Raw genomic sequence first — 17,140 nt, 5'->3', positions numbered from 1 at the left:
TTTTAATTGCAGATAAAAAATGAATAACTTTTTAGTGTAAATACGTCCCAAATATTGCATGGGACATATTTCTACTAAAAACATATTCATTGTTTATGTGAAATTCAAATCTATCTGAGCATCTTGTATTTTTATTTACTAAATCTGGTAGCCCTACTTGGGAATCAACATGCAGAGAAGCCTGGGGGAAGAATCCAAACTAATGTGATTGACGTAAAGGCTCAGAGCCACACTTGGGGAGGCCAAGGTGGGCGGGATCACCTGAAATCAGGAGTTCGAGATCAGCCTGGACAACATGGTGAAACCTCATCTCTCCTGAAAATACAAACATTAGCTGGGTGTGGTGGCAGGTGCCTGTAATCCCAGCTACTTGGGAGGCTGAGGCAGGAGAATCACTTGAACCCATAGGTGGAGGTTGCAGTGAGCTGAGATCATGCCATTGCACTCTAGCCTGGGCAACAAGAGTGAAACACTGTCTTAAAAAAAAAAAAAAGACTCAGAACCAGCATTTCAGTTAATTAAATCTTGCATTTTTGCTTTGTCTCATCCTAAAATCTCCTTTATTTTTAGTTTTATTTTTTTGAGACAGAGTCTCACTGTGTCACCCAGGCTGGAGTACAGTGGTGCAATCTCTCCTCACTGCAACCTCTACCTCCCGGGTTCAAGCGATTCTCCTGCCTCAGTCTCCCAAGTAGCTGGGGTTTCAGATGTGCACCACCACGCCCAGCTAATTTTTGTATTTGTAATATAGACAGGGTTTCACTATATTGGCTTGGCTGGTGTCAAACTCCTGACTTTAAGTGATCCATCCGCCTTGGCCTCCCAAATTGTTGGGATTACAGGCATGAGCCACTGCACCTGGCCTCTAAAGTCTCCTTTAAATCTCAAGGGAAAATTAAAAGAAAGAAAGGAATAAAAAAAAAAAAAAAAAAAGCCCAGACTGCCTGATTTGATTGGCAGTGGTAAGGATTGTCCTGGTTCTCAGTCTTATTAAGACCAGTCCCTTTGGTAGGCATGAACAGAGAACAGACCTGTGTGGGACGAGACTGGAGGCTTGGCTCTGCAGTCTAAGAGTGGGTCCCACGGCCATCACGTGCTGTGTGCATGTGCATGTGTGGACACACAGACAAGTGATTTGCTTACACCCAGATGCCCACATGCTCACACATGTATAGCAAAAGTCCCTGGAAAGATGCTGAAGGAACTGCTAAAAGTGGCTGTGCCCTGAGAAGGGGTACCACGGGATGAAGGCCAGGTAGAAGGAAGACTTCATTATCATCCTTTTTTTACTGAATTATTGTTTTTTAGTATGTGCATATATTACTCTTTGCAATAAACTTTTAAAAAGTTGGAATGTGCATTTATGCAGAAAATGACAAAGGTGCTACACAATTTAACAGAAGGACAGCGCAAGGGGTACCAGGAATGCAAACACCATGAGGGCAGTGAGATGAAGAACCTGTTGAAGAAACAGATGTTCATCTTCAACAGTGCAAACAGATGAAGATCTGTTTTGTTCACTGTTGTATCCCCAGTCCCTAGAATAGTCCCTGGCGTGTGGTTGGCACTCAATGCATATTTATCAAAGGAGTGAAGGGCTGGCTCAGCCATTTGATGCCCTAACCACAGAAACAAGTTTGTATCCTTAAATTTCATACATATTAGAAAGAGGCAGTAGAGGAGCTACATGCATGGTGTTTAAGGAAATCAACTTCACTGCAAATGTGGGTATTCTGAAAGAAGAAAGAGTTGAAGCTATGAGAATGAATGAAATCAGCGAGGGAGAGCAAGTAGGGCTAGAAGGCTGTTCACCGTCTAGGTGAACAGAGAGAGACAGCGTGAGAATAGACCAATGGAGGGAAGATTAGTGGAACATCATACCCCAGCAGTCACAGGAAGAGAGCTTCAGTGGGTCAGATGGTCAACAGTATCAAAATATTCAACAGAGACCACTCTGTGGGTTTTCAAATGATAGGATACACATCAGCAGTCCTCTGGGAAGAAAATGTCTTCTCCCATATACAGAGACCCTCATACCATTTGGGGACATTGCCCCCAAAAGGACAGGCTTTGGCGTGAAAGAACATTTCTACCCCGGCTGTTTGTGTGCTGTCATCCCAGGTCAGGGCTGAATAATGACCACTTGGTAGACCTGGTGCTCATAGAGCCTTCATTTGGTTGTATAAGGGGCCACATTCACCTCTCGATTTCCTTTTTTCCTTTCAGAATGCAGTTTCCAAGTACGGCTCTCAGTTCCAAGGCAATTCCCAGCACGACGCCCTGGAATTCCTGCTCTGGTTGCTGGATCGTGTACATGAGGACCTGGAGGGTTCATCCCGAGGGCCAGTGTCGGAGAAGGTCGGTCACTCTCAAAACAACACAATGTACTGGGTTTTCTTTTTTTCTTTTAAATATTGACTTAGCTCCTCAAAACTGAATCTTGAAGTTGAGATTCTTACATTCCTATATAGTCTGGCTACTATATCCACAGTCTGTTCCCTGCTTCCTTCTCTTAGCTGTGTTTGTTTTACACAAGGCATTTCCTTCCATTCCAGTATTTCTCATTCTCTTTGTCCCAGTGATATAATGAATAGAGTTTCATTTTGGCTGAAAATATGAAAAGTCTTTTCTTTGGTTTGTATTCCGTACATTAGTGTGGTCATCCAAGGCCATGAGTACCGTTCCTTATTATTTGCAGATGGTACCATTTGAACTCTACCATTGCTTTCTCAGTTATGTATTCTACAGAGTACCAACTGTTAAACTTTTCCTCTCACGACACAGGATGGATGATTTTTACACATGTGCATTTAGCATCCCCAGGTTTTGATGGAACCCCAAACCTTTCAGAGGAGGAAAGCACTACAATCATTTGTCATAAGCACAGCTAATTGATACATCAGGTGCAGTCTTTATGGACTTTGCTCAATGATGGCTTATGCTCTAATGCTAGTCCTTTATCTTGCACTTAAGAAAGTGAAAGTGAATGAAGTTACTATATTATGAAAGTATTCATCCATTCTCACACTGCTATAAAGAAATACCTGAGGCTGGGTGCGGTGACTCACGCCTGTAAATCCCAGCATTTTGGAAGGCTGAGGCAGGTAGATCACTTGAGGTCAGGAGTTCAAGACCAGCCTGGCCAAGATGGCGAAACCCCATCTCTATTAATAATATAAAAATGAGCCAGGTGTGGTGGCATGCTCCTGTAATCTCAGCTACTCGGGAGGCTGAGGCAGGAGAATCCTTTGAATGTGGGAGGTGGAGTGAGCTGAGAACGCACCGTTGCACTCCAGCCTGGGTGACATAGTGAAACTCCGTCTCAAAAAAAAAAAGAAAAGCCAAAAAAAGGAGACATACCTGAGACTGGGTAATTTATAAAGGAAAGAGATTTAATTGACTTACAGTTCCACATGGCTGGGGAGGCCTCAGGAAACTTACAATCATGGTGGAAGGAGAAGTACGTACCTCCTTCACAAGGTGGCAGGAAAGAGAGAGAGTGAGGGGGAACAGCCCTTATAAAACCATCAGATCTCAGGAGAACTCACTCACAATCATAAGAACAGCATGGGGGAAACTGCCTCCATGATCCTATCACCTCCCACCAGGCCCTCCCTCCACATGTGGGGATTATGGGGATTATAATTTGAGATGAGATTTGGGTGGGGACACAGAGCCAAACCATGTCAATGAGTGAGCAAAGTTATTTTAACAACATCTGTGAATAATCTGCTGTAATAGAAGAGAAGTTTCATGAGCTTTGATAATTCCATATCGATGAGTGAGCAAAGTTATTTTAACAACATCCACGAATAATCTGCTGTAATAGAAATAAAGTTTCATGAGCTTTGATAATTAATCAATAACACATACCTTTTGATGTATCACATGGCTGATCCGGTTGCAGCCATGAGAACTGTTTTACCAGTTTTTTGGTTTTGTTTTAAATCTGGAAACATTATTCTCATTCTTTTCATTAATCAAATAAAAAAACCCTTGGAAAGTGCTTAGATCTTTCAACCATCACCTTCCCATTCCCTTCAAGTGTTTGCTTGGAGCCCGTCATTCCAGCGTAATAAAGAATGAACGGTGCAGGAAGCTTAGTCTTTTTTTTCCTTAAATTTGTCTGTTTCCTTTATGTTTTCCAACTGTTACCTTTCTATTTTTTTTTCTCACTTAAAATGTCAACTTACAACTTTAAGAAAAGGAGAACATAACTATATATGTTCCATGTATCAGAGAGATTGGGTAACCTTCTAAAGCCGCACAGCTAAGTAAAGGACAGAGTCAGGATTCAAGCCTTGGGGGGGGGGGTCTGGTTTGAAAACCTATTTTCATATTTTAAAAATAATCACCCCAGTCATTCCCAAAACATACAAATGAAACAAAGCAAACAATCACCACAGTAAAACCTGGGAGGACCACACATTCAAAAGTCATGGTGGTTTCTCTGGGTTTTGAGATTAGGGGTGATTTCTTTTACTTACCATGATTTCCTGTTTATCTTATTCGGACCCCTTTTCGTTGTGACAGAAATTTAACTTAGTCTCACTTGAGGAAAGGGCATTTATTGACTTTTATAACTTGTGAGTCCAAGGGTCAAACCAGCTTCAGGTAGGGCTGGATCCAGGGACTCAGATCACGTCAACAGGTCTTTGACTATGTCTCTATCCCTTGTCTCTGGCTCCATTTTCAGACTGTCTCTGCCCAGATGGTAACAAGATGGCCTTCTGCAATGCTCATGTAGTCTTTAGAGCTTGGGATTCCAGAAAAAGCCCAGGGAAGAGTCTGATTGTCTCAGCTTGGTTCACATGTCCATTCCTGGGCATGTGGCCAGAAGAATGGAATATTCTAATTGGGTGCAGCTGGGTTGCATGCCTGTGGGGGTGAACGTGGGCCAAGGAGAGCTTTTATAGAAATGGAACAGTTTGCTTCCCCAAAGAAAGGAATGCTGAGCAGATAAACATATGTCTACTATACTGTGTATTCCACAAGTTTATAGTGAACACATTTTGAAATCAGAAGGATATATTTTTTAAAAAGATACTGTTTATCGAATGTTTGTTATGTGCCGGGGTGTAACTTGATGCTTTGCACAATTTATTTCTCTACCTGACACAGAGTAGACAATAAACTCTTGAAGTGATTGACTAAATTAGTTATCATGCTTTACTATTATAAGGATAACTCCTATTTTACAGTTAATGGAAATTTAGGTTAAGTTGCTCAAGGTCACTCAACTTCTACTTGGTGGAGATAGAATTGAACCTGGCTCTGTCTATTTCAAAGCCAGTGTTCTGGATTCCTTTTCCGAAACCTTTCCTCATGCTTTCTCAATTTCCCATGGCGGGAGGGAGGAGACTTAGAAATAGGTGGTACCTCTTTCTGCTGGCTGCATAGGAAAAGCCCTCTTATCCTGCTTTTTTTACCCTCTCCTCTCCCTGGCTGTACCAGGCAGGTCTTCCTACTTGTAAGGTAGGTAGGATAGATAGCCTTTCAATTTTCCTTTTCTATCTCTTGGTAGCAGGAAAAGGCATTGATTGGGCTTAAGGGTGGAGAAGATCCCCGAGAGGTTAAGTAACTTGCCCCAAGTCACACAGTTATTAAGTGAGAGAACTAGGACCCAAATCCAGCAAACTCAACTCTGTAACAGGGTTCCTTAACTTCAACACTGTTGGATGTTTGTGGCCGTTTGATTCTTTTCTGAGAACGGCTGTCCTGTTCATGGTAGCATTAGTAGATGCCAGTCTAGATGCCAGTCTAGTAGGCATCTAGACTAGGCATTTGACTATTTGTGATAGCCAAAAATGTCTTCAGAGATTGCCAAATGTCCCCTGGGATGGGAATGGGGATGGTGACAAAATCACCATTCCCCTAACCCAGTTGAGAGCTACTGCTCTAGAACCTTTGTTTCTTGCTCTGGTGCACCACCCCCAGACCTTTCTTTAAGATAATATTGTGTTTATTTAAGCCAAGAAGGCCTGGCAATAATTCTTTTTTTTTGAGGTGGAGTCTTGCTCTGTTGCCCAGGTTGGAGTGCAGTGGCGTGATCTTGGCTCACCACAGCCTCCACCTCCCAGGTTCAAGAGATTCTCCTGCCTCAGCCTCCTGAGTAGCTGGAACTACAGGTGTGTGCCACCATGCCTGGCTAATTTTTGTATTTTTGGTAGAGACAGGGTTTCGCTATGTTGGCCAGGCTGGCCTCGAACTCCTGACCTCGTGATCCGCCTGCCTTGGCCTCCCAAAGTGCTGAGATTACAAGTGTGAGCCACCACGCCCGACCAATAATTCTTTTTAACAACTTCAAGACACAAGTAAAAGCAGCCATAATTGGTTTTCCAATTTTGAATATGTCCCATTGCAATATACTCCACACCACCACTAGATAGAAAGGAAATAAGAGCTTGTCCCTCTTCTGCTTAAATTCCCCCACTGGATTCCAATAGCACGTAGAACAAAATTCAGACTCCTATGTGACTGACAGGGCCCAGCCTGATTCCAGACCCCTCTGCCCCTCGCTCCCCGGCCTTGATCTCTCCAGCTGCTTCCTGTTCCTTAAGGGGCCAGGCATGTTAGGAGTAGACCAGCCAGGCAAGACCAGGGGGTGGCTATTGGCTAGAGAGAGGAGCTTACCCCGCCCTTGGTTTGACCTGATTGAAACCAGAAAAGATCTCTTTCTCTGTCTGGGGTCAAAGCCTCTCCTCAAATTTGCTCTCAGAAAATTGGGCTGCCTGCGGAGGACCGGCTGTGTACGCTTGAAGGTAGAGAACAGAGCTGTTGGGATTATCCGGCGTGAAACTTCATTTTCCCTTTCCTAGAAGGAAAGCCACTGTCCTCTGTGAAACTCTGATTTTTTTTCTCTTTGAGGTTATTTCTGTTTTTAAGACATAGGAAAGCTATGTAGCTAGATTTATTTGAAACTGGAATAAAAACCATAAGGGCCGCTTTCTTTTCTGTTAATTTACTGATCCTCAAATGTTTTCATCCTGCAAAGAGGGCACATTTTTATTACCCTGTTAGAAACCCTAACACAATCTTTTTGTCAGTTTGCTTTCCAGAAAATGCCGCTCTTGCAGAATTAAGTAGGGGATGAGGCTGGGGAGAAGATAAGGAAGTTGACATATATTAAACACTGACTATGTGCAGGGAAGATACACAATACATGTCACCTCTTGGGATTTTGTTTATTTTTATTTATTTATTTTTTTGAGACAGGGCCTCACTCTGTTGCCCAGGCTGGAGTGCAGTGGAGTGATCATAGCTCACTGCAGTCTTGACCTCCTGGGCTCCAGCAATCCTCCTGCCTCAGCCCCCCACTAAGTAGCTGTGACTACAGGGATGCACCACCACACCTGGTTAATTTTTTAGTTTTGTGGAGACAAGGTCTCACTATGTTGTCCAGGCTGGTTTCAAACTCCTGGATTCAAGCAATCCTCCCACCTTGGCCTCCCAAAGTGCTGGGATTACAGGTGTGAGCCACCGTGCAGGTCATCCTTTGTGATTTTAATGGTAGTTCCATGAAATTGATGTGTTAGATGTAGAGTGAGACTCAGAGAGAGAGGCTGTCATTCAGCTAACAGAGCAGAGCCAGCGTGTTTGACCTCGTTGTCCATGCTTTGTGAATGACCCCCTGCTGCCCCTCACTCCAGCCTCTTTCAGGATTTTCTTTCTCCATGCCCTTCCCTGGGTGATCCTGTCCATAGCCTCTCCCAGTGCTGTTCAGTGTCATTGAACCCATGGAATTCTTGGGTTGCAAGCAACAGCAACCGACCTGAGCTGACTCCAACAAGAAGGGAACTTAGGAGGAGGCCAAGGAGCCCCACGCTCAATGACAGGGAAAGCTGAAGGACCAGCTTGGAACTGTCAAGAATCAGGCAGCTGTGAGGGTATCTCAGCAGCAGGAACTGCTCCATTCTCTTCCCTGGACAGCACAGCCCACAAAAATGTTTTCAGCCTTTGGCCACTCTGTTCATGATTCACGTTCAGAGTAGGAATATCTCAGTGTGGCTTGCTTGGGTCATGGGCCCATCCCTTGGTAGGTGAGGGCAGGACCCCTGATTAAAGAGCCCTCCCCATGCATGGACTGGATTCAGGGTTCCAAAACAGGGGTTGCTACTACCAAAGGAGGAGTAGTGGATACGGGGCAGTCAAAATAGGCTAGGGTCCGCTATGCATCCAAGTTACCTCCTCCAAGTGCCCTTCCCCTATTTGTCATGAATGTCTCTGCCTGGATATTGAGTCACCTCAAACCCAGCATGCCCATCCCAAACCCACGTCTCCTTTTGACTTTACCTCTCTGTGAATGGAACGGGGGTTCTCCAAGCACCAGACTGGATCCTTGGAGTTGATCACGTTCCTCCACTCCCACAGTCGGGGGCTGAGTGGTGAGCTACGTCCACAGGTGTCCTGAATCCATCCCTCCTTTTCATCTTCATGTCTCCTGTTCTACCTTATCCTGTTGTTTCCTGAACCCTTGAGCCTCCTAATCTGTGTCCTAACCTCCAAATTTGTACTTCTTCATCTGGGAGTCAGTAGCTGCCAAGTTAAAGCATCTCTCCGAGCATGTTGCTACCATCTGAGTTCAAAACTCATCAGGTACTCCTCCTTGTGTGATAACAACTGCCACCTACACTGTGCTTTGTACCAGACATGGTTCTAAGTGTTTTGTATATATGATCTCTTTTTTTTTTTTGAGGCAGAGTCTTGATCTGTTGCCCAGGCTGGAGTGCAGTGGTGTGATCTCAGCTCACTGCAACCTCCGCCTCCTGGGGTCAAGCAATTCTCCTGCCTCAGCTTCCTGAGTAGCTGGGATTACAGGTGTGCACCACCACACCCGGCTAATTTTTGTATTTTTAGTAGAGACGGGATTTTACCATGTTGGCCAGGCTGGTCTCGAACTCCTGACCTCAAGTAATCCACTCACCTCGGCCTCCCAAAGTGCTGAGATTACAGGCGTGAGCCACCGTATTCAGCCTTGTGTTTTATATATATAACTCTTTAAATACTCAGAGCATCCCCATCAGACAGGTACTGTCATTATCCCTTTATTATAGTTGAGAAATCATGGAGCAAAGAGATTAAGTAACTTTTTTAGCTGGATCAGAGCAGTCGAGTAACTTGTAGTCAAGTACCGATGTGGGGATTTGGATGTTCTTTTTTTTTTTTTTGAGACGGAGCCTTGCTCTGTCACCCAGGCTGGAATGCAGTGGTGTGATCTCAGCTCACTGAAAACTCTGCCTCCCAGGTTAAAGCGATTCTCCTGTCTTAGCCTCCCAAGTAGCTGGGATTACAGATGTGCGCCACCATGCCTGGCTAATTTATGTATTTTTGGTAGAGACGGGGTTTCACCGTGTTGGCCGGGCTGGTCTTGAACTCCTGACCTCAGGTGATCCACCCGCCTCAGCCTCCCGAAGTGCTGGAATTACAGGCGTGAGCCACTGCGCCCACCCAGACATTCTTTTGTTTGTTTGTTTTTGTTTGTTTGTATTTTTGAGATGGAGTTTTGCTCTTGTTGCCCAGGCTGGAGTGCAGTGTCGTAATCTCGGCTCACTGCAACCTCTGCCTCCAGGGTTCAAGTGATTCTCCTGCCTCAGCCTCCTGAGTATGTGGGATTACAGGTGCCTGCCATCACGCCTGGCTTATTTTTTGTATTTTTGGTAGAGATGAGGTTTCGCCATATTGGCCAGGTTGGTCTTGAACTTCTGACCTCAGGTGATCCACCGGCCTCAGCCTCCAAAAGTGCTGGGATTACAGGTGTCAGCCACTGTGCCCAGCCTGATTTGGACATTCTTGACCCTGGTACCATGCTGTTCACTGAGCCAGGTAGTCTCTCTTAGGACATAGAAGCCCCCACCCACTGTGGCACCAGACTCACTTTCCAGCCCTGTTTTCTACTTCCCTTTGCACTTCCTGTATTCTAGGGAAACTGGGTGTCATAAAATATTAGGACATATAAGAATGACCATTTTGAGCACTCATAACTTGTCTCAATATTTTATTATGAAAAATTTCAAACATATGCAAAAGTTGAATTAATTATGCAGTAAACACTCCTCCCCATCACCTAGATTCTACAACTTACGTTGTACTAAATTTGCTTTATCACACATTTACCCATCTGTCTCTCTATCCACTCATTACTCATATCTTTTTTTCCCCTCATCTTATTTTCTTGGATGTACTTTGAAGTAAATTGCACACCTTACCCAAGACGCTTCACATATGTTTCTTTTGCCTGGTTCTGTCGTCTGCTTTCTAAAATCCTTCAACATTTACCCCTAATGTCACCCAGGTCTTTACGTACACCTCACTGCCTGCCTGTTCTTCTAAAGGTATATATAGACACATGCACGATGTATCTATGGTATTCAAGTTTCATGGTGGAAATGTTAGGAAAAATTGTCTAAAAAGACTCCATGGGGGGAGTGATGATGAAAAAGTTGAGAGGTGCTGCTCTAGGGCATATTTGATGTGGGGCCTTGCATAGATTTTTTTTTTTTTTTTTTGAGACGGAGTCTCGCTCTGTCACCCAGGCTGGAGTGCAGTGGCGCGATCTCGGCTCACTTCAAGCTCCGCCTCCCGGGGTCACGCCATTCTCCTGCCTCAGCCTCCCGAGTAGCTGGGACTACAGGTGCCCGCCACCACGCCCAGCTAATTTTTTATATTTTTAGTAGAGGTGGGGTTTCACCGTGTTAGCCAGGATGGTCTTGATCTCCTGACCTCATGGTCCGCCCACCTTGGTCTCCCAAAGTGCTGGGATTACAGGCGTGAGCCACCGCGCCCAGTCAATATTTATATAGGTACGTTTATATTTTACTAAATAGCGTTATATTATGAGTGGCTTTGATTCTGGGATTGCCCTTAGGGACAGACCTCTTCCAGGGCAGAAATTTTGGCATAACAGGGCCTTAATCAAAATATTGTGTCCCATGTGTGGTAGGGAATGGGCAGGAGGTGAAGAATAAATTTAGGGAAACTAGAAAGGTCATATAACTCATTTTGGAAGGGGTAGGGGTCCAGAGGAGTTTGGTGGCATTAGGGCACACAGAAGCCCTGAGGTGAGATAGGCTAAAAAATGACCCCCAAAGATATGAGGTCCTAATCGCTGCATCTTGTAGATGTTGTCTGTATTAGTCTGTTTTCACACTGCTATAAAGGAATACCTGAGACTGGGTAACTTACAAAAGAAAGAGGTTTAATTGACTCACAGTTCCACATGACTGGGGAGGCCTCAGGAAACTTACAGTCATGGTGGAAGGGGAAGCAGGCACCGTCTTCACAAGGTGTCAGGAGAGAGAGGAGTGAGCAGCAAAGGGGGAAGCACCCCTTATAAAACCATCAGATCTCATGAGAACTCACTCACTAACACGAGAACAGCATGGCGGAACCGCCCCCATGATCCAATCACCTCCCACCAGGTCTCTCTCTAGACATGTGGGGATTGTGGGGATTACAATTGAAGATGAGATTTGGGTAGGGACACAGCCAAATTATATCATTACCTTCTATGGTAAAGACTTTGGAGATGTGATTAAGAATCTTGAGCTGGGGTCATTAACCTGGATTATCCCAGTGGGCCCTAAATGCACTACCAGTGTTCTTGTGAAAGAGAAGCTGGGGGAGATTTGAGACACACACAGGAGAAAGCTATGTGAAGACAGAGCAGAGAGAGAGTTGAAGATGCTAGGCTTGAAAACTGGAGTGATGTGGTCACAAGCCAAGGAATGCCGGCAGCCACCAGAGTTGAAAGAGTCAAGGAACAGACTCTCATCTAGAGCCTCCGGAGGGAGTGCGGCCCTGCCAACACCTTGATTTCAGTGCAGTGATACTGATTTTGGATGTCTGCTCGTGAGAACTGTGAGAGAGTAAGCTATTGTTTACAGCCCCCAGTTTGTGATAATTTGCTGTCACAGCCACAGGAAACAAGGAAATGCAAGGGGAATGCAAAGGACAGCAGGAATGATGGACGGAGTGAAGGAAGCTTGTGTACCAAATTGAAAAACGAAAAGCCTCATTTGCCTGCAAAAGAGAATACTCATGTGAAACTGACTCCTGAGAAAATGTGGGCAGGAATGATTTAGCAGGCAGGTGGAAGGTGGAGAGATTTGGTGTGGATGCGTTTGAGGTGATGGCAAGCCCACCCAATAAATATACGAGAGGCATCTAGACATTGAAGCCGAGTGGGACAGAAATAACGCACAGGGCCGTCCATCCAGGGGGAACGGGTGAGGCTGGTGAGAATGAGCGAGCATCCGCCAAGGTTCAGGCTCAGGTTTGCTCTTTTAATGCACACACACTTCTTGTCCCAGAGAATTTGGGAGGTCAGGGGATTGAAAGAGCCTTGAGTTATGGTAAAGGCAGCACTGAAGGTTGAGACTCTACAGAGGCCCAGAAAGGGATGATGCGGGCCCAGGAGGAAGCATGGGCTCAGTGGTCTGGAAGCAGTTGAGTGATGAGAGGTGTATCTAATCTGGCTTCCTTTCCTCATTTCTTTGCAGCTTCCGCCTGAAGCCACTAAAACCTCTGAGAACTGCCTGTCACCATCAGCTCAGCTTCCTCTAGGTCAAAGCTTTGTGCAAAGCCACTTTCAAGCACAATATAGGTAAGATGGGGATGTGTTTAGAATGTATCACCCGAGGGCTCCGCAGACTCAATTCCTGGTAACCAGTCTCCCATTGCCAGATTTACCCTGAGATTTCAAAACAACAAAACCACAAACACCCTTCTCTCTCCCATTATAAATCCTGATTAAGCACACACTCCTGTTGTCTCTGACCTTCAGTATTTCTTCTTTTCCTTCTTCTTGGCTTCTGAGCTCTCCACCTTACTTGAAGGAGGGGTGATAAGAGGTTGATTCCACAGAAGGTAAATGTGAGCTGGGATCTCACTAGCAAGCAGTCACTCTGAAGTTGGAGAGACCCTTCCTGTTTGTTCTCTCTCCAGAGAGCCCAACTTAACAAGTCATTCTGAGCTCAAGAGTTCCAAGCATTATGGAGGATATAAAAATGTATGTACAGCCTGGGCAACATAGGGAGACCCTATCTGTACCAAAAAAAAAAAAAAACAAAACAAAACCTAGCCGGGTGTGGCACGTGCCTGTGGTCCCAGCTACTCGGGAGGCTGAGATAGGAGGATTGCTTGGGCCCAGGAGGTCAAGGCTGTGATCGAGGCTGGCGTACAGTGAGCCGTGATCGCACCACTGTACTCCAGCCTGGGCAACAGAGTGAAACTCTATCTCAAAAAAAAAGTAAATAAATAAATAAACAAACAATAAAAAAAGTTATCCAGCCTTTGACTTCAGAAAGTATGTGTTCTCTTTGAGCTTTTATATGTGAAAGTGCAGAGATTCATACAAGGCAGAATCGTTTCAATATTATAATGTTCAGTGAAAGCACTGACAGCAGTGAAAGGTCAGAGAGGGGAGAAAACCCCATGGGCTTCTCAGAGGAAGTGTGCCTTTTGTTGGCCTCTGCAGGATGAATAGAAGTACGAATGGGTAGGAAGATAGTCAACAAGAACAAATGCAAGCTTAAAGGTGGGAATGAGCACAGTGGTCAGGATTTAGACGAGGAAGCCATTGGTTACAGAGAGACTCCTCTAAGTAAGATGCTTGCCTGTGTGTGTATATGTGTTTGTGCGTGTGTGCGTGCACGTGTGTCTGTGTGTTGCCAATATATATATTCATGCGTTTATATGTGTGTGTGTGTCTATATATATTTTAAGCCTTACAAAAGTCTCAGGGGATGAGTATTAAAATTTGGGAAGTTGGGCTTTTTCTACGGACACATGATAAGTGGCAGAACCAGGATTTGTCCCCTGAAATATGTCTAAAGCACAAGTCCTGCCTTTTTGCTTTCTTTGCAATTTTTCTGTTTTTCCAGCTAACCTTGTTCATTCACTGTGAGTCTCTGCTGCTCCTTCAATTTCACAGAAACTCTGTTCTCTATGATGGATACCAAAACAAGTTTTTTGTATTTTTCTTCTGGATGTTGCACTAAATCATTTCAAAGCCATGCTTTTCTCCGAGTTGTCTGGATAATATTTCCTTTGCATTTCTCTGCAGTGGTTTTTTGGAGGTCTCCAGATGGTTTTCTTCTCTTATTGACTTCTCTTCAAACAAGGACATAATTATTCAGTCTTCTAGAATTTCCTTGCTTATAGCCATTTACTTCCATACTTTTTGGGCATTTGTATTCTTTGTGTTTGCACAGCAAGAGGTCACTTAAAACTGCCCGGAAACTATCCTGATTTAGGATTCGTGTTATATTCAATAACCACTGAAAAGATAAATAGGATATAATTACTGTCTTTAGAGGCTGATTGTTTATTTAGGAAGACCAAATAGTCTTTGAAACTAAGCTGCTTTCCACTGGTGAAGAAAAATCTATAGCACTTGACAAGTTCTCTCACACTCTGCATCACCAGGGACAGGGACCCTGAAGAAACAGCCGGGATGACTGCGGGCTCTTCGTTCCTGCTTGCTTGAGGTTGTTTAGTATACAGGGTGAAGAGGATCTCACCTCTATGAGCTCAGATTTCTCTGTCATGCCTGAAGAAAGCCTTGCTCATTTCCTGAGGGATGTGGTAACTCTCCAGGAGGTATGCAGAGAGGAAACCTAGATTTTGTGGTCACCAGCCTTGAAAGCTACTGGCCATGAAAGCCGCTTGTAGGGCATCTGTCTTATTTATTTATTTATTTATTTATTTATTTATTTATTTATTTATTGAGACAGAGTCTCCCTCTGTCGCCCAGGCTAGAGTGCAATGGCACGATCTTGGTTCACTGCAACCTCCACTTCCCGGGTTCAAGTGATTTTCCTGCCTCAGCCTCCTGAGTAGCTGGGATTACAGGTGCGTGCCACCATGCCTGGCTAATTTTTTTTTTTTTTTTAATTTTTAGTAGAGATGGGGTTTTACCATGTTGGTCAGGCTGGTCTCGAACTCCTGACCTTGTGATCCACCTGCCTCGGCCTCCCAAAGTGTTGGGATTACAGACCTGAGCCACCACGCCCGGCCGGGCATCTGTCTCCTCTTCAGGTGCCCAACGCAGAGGGTGCTAGAACCAAAAATAAGGAGACAGAGGAAAAGCATAGAGAAAGAGAAAGAAGAACATTTAGAACAAGGGAAAGGGGAGTATAAGGTGAAGGCATGTTAGAGAGAGGGGAGAGATCACTGATCATCGCCAGCAGGTCGAATTCATCTGTGTCGTTGTACAATTAATTCACCTATTTCTCTATTCATTTCCCCTCTCGTCCACATACTCTTCTTCCTTCTTTCAAATATTCAAGTGCCTGCTAATGTGCTTGGTCCAATAGTTACCATGAGGAGTAGAACTCCTGGCTGAATCCTTGTTGATTCTTTAGATATTTCATTCATGCCCTACTGCGTGCTGGGTTGTCTTGCAGGTGCTGTGAACAAGACTCAGCCCCTGTTCTCAGGGAGCTCACATTCTACCTGAGGGAATGCTAGATAATGTACAAGTAAACAACAACCTGTGATAGCCATCAGCAGAAAGATAAGGAAGCACTTGGGAGGTGGGGAAGTGGCCCACATTCCATAAGGCGGGCAGGGACTAGGCTTCTTTTCGGAGCTGAAAACAGAGTGACAAGGAGTCTACCATTTTAATAACTGGGCACAGAGTATTCCAGGCAGAGGACACAGCACAGGCAAAGGGCCAGCAGTGGGAATAATCCTGGCAGGTTCAAGGAATGGAAAGCCCAAGGTAGCTGCCAAGGAGTGAGTAGAGCAGCTGGGATTACAGGCATGCGCTGGAGATGGCTGGAGAGGTGGGTGGGGACCTGGTAGGGCAGGTTTTCAGTCCAAGTGTGCGGGTTTTAGTCTCAAGGGCACAGGAAGACACTGCAGAGTTAAAGGAGGGAGTGATCTAGTTCATTAGTTTCAGAGGTGACTGCTTTTTTTTTTTTTTTTTTTTTTTTTTTTTTTTGAGACGGTGTCTTATGCTATCACCCAGGCTGGAGTGCAGTGGCACAGTCTCGGCTCACTGCAACCTCTGCTTCCCAGGTTCAAGCCATTCTCCTGCCTCGGCCTCCCAAGTAGCTGGGACTACAGGCGTGTGCCACCATGCCCAGCAAATTTTTGTATTTTTAGTAGAGATGGGGTTTCATCATGCTGGCCAGGCTGGTCTTGAACTCCTGACCTCTAGTGATCCACCTGCCTCGGCCTCCCAAAGTGCTGGGATTACAGGCGTGAGCCACTGCACCTGGCCCAGAGGCAACTGCTTTTTATGAGCAATGCAGGGAGGCAAGAGGAGGCAGGAGCAACAGTTGGTGCCACTGTGGTCCCAGTGGGAGAGCAATGGTGGTTGGAACTGCAGAGGTGGCGGTAGAGATGGAGGGAAGTGGAGGGGTTTGGAGTATGTTTTTGGATGGAGAGTCAGCATCTTTCCATTAGTCCTTCCACCCCACAACCCTCACCCCAGTCTTGCTAACGGGGTGAGGGGTAGAGGAACTAAGGGAGAGGTGAGACTCTAGGGTGACTCTTGGGTTTTTCTATGATTATAACTGGTGAGTACTTTGGAGGAAAAATCGAGGGTGCTTTGAAGTACGTGCCTGACTTGGCGTGGGATGAATTGGGGGTGGGGAGGACTTCCGAGGAAGTGACATTTGAGCTGATTGGATATTAAGGACCATCAATGCCCTTTGGGTATTTTTTCCTATAGCATGATGAGTAAGAGGCGAGGTGTTCACGCTAAAGATGAACTGGCAATGGCTAAAAATGCCAGCTTTGTGCCTGCTGATAAAGACAAGGTGTCGTCAGGGATGCCTTGAGGTCTGAGGGGTGGTTTTCTGCAGTGGTCAGTGGGGGAAGTGCCCGGCTGGCGTCTCCTGCTGTCCCTGACTCTCTCCTGGCTTCCTCTCCCTGGGGAGGGCTTGCCTGGGATGGCATCAGCCTTCTTGATGTAATTGAGAGATGGATGTTATTATGGGTTAATTCAGAGGCATCTTCCCTTAAACCCCTTTTAAGGGGCTGAGTTTTTGACTTTGGCTAGGGGAGAGAAAAGGAACCTCCAGTACTAGAGTACCGAAGATCCTGGACTATAGCAAAGATATTTAGTTATTCTATGTGATTATCATCACAGTCTAAAAATGTCTGCAAGTCTAATGACCAACGATTGTGGCTA

The 17,140-nt window shown here is 45.2% G+C and overlaps 1 protein-coding gene across 2 annotated transcripts in view; it reads left to right on the top strand.

The window, feature by feature from the left end:
- Positions 1-17,140, top strand: part of USP43 (ubiquitin specific peptidase 43) — an 86,007-nt gene that overhangs the window by 10,509 nt on the left and 58,358 nt on the right. For both annotated transcript variants that reach the window (XM_034942380.3, XM_034942379.3), the window contains exons 2-3: positions 2,227-2,358; positions 12,498-12,601. In XM_034942380.3, coding sequence (XP_034798271.2) covers positions 2,227-2,358; positions 12,498-12,601 — 236 coding nt within the window. The remainder of the gene's footprint in view (positions 1-2,226; positions 2,359-12,497; positions 12,602-17,140) is intronic.

The sequence above is a fragment of the Pan paniscus genome, chromosome 19 (genome assembly GCF_029289425.2).
Source record: "Pan paniscus chromosome 19, NHGRI_mPanPan1-v2.0_pri, whole genome shotgun sequence".
NCBI lineage: Eukaryota > Metazoa > Chordata > Mammalia > Primates > Hominidae > Pan > Pan paniscus.
The sequence above is the reverse complement of the archived record's forward strand: the minus strand, read 5'-3'. Positions and strand labels throughout refer to the sequence as shown.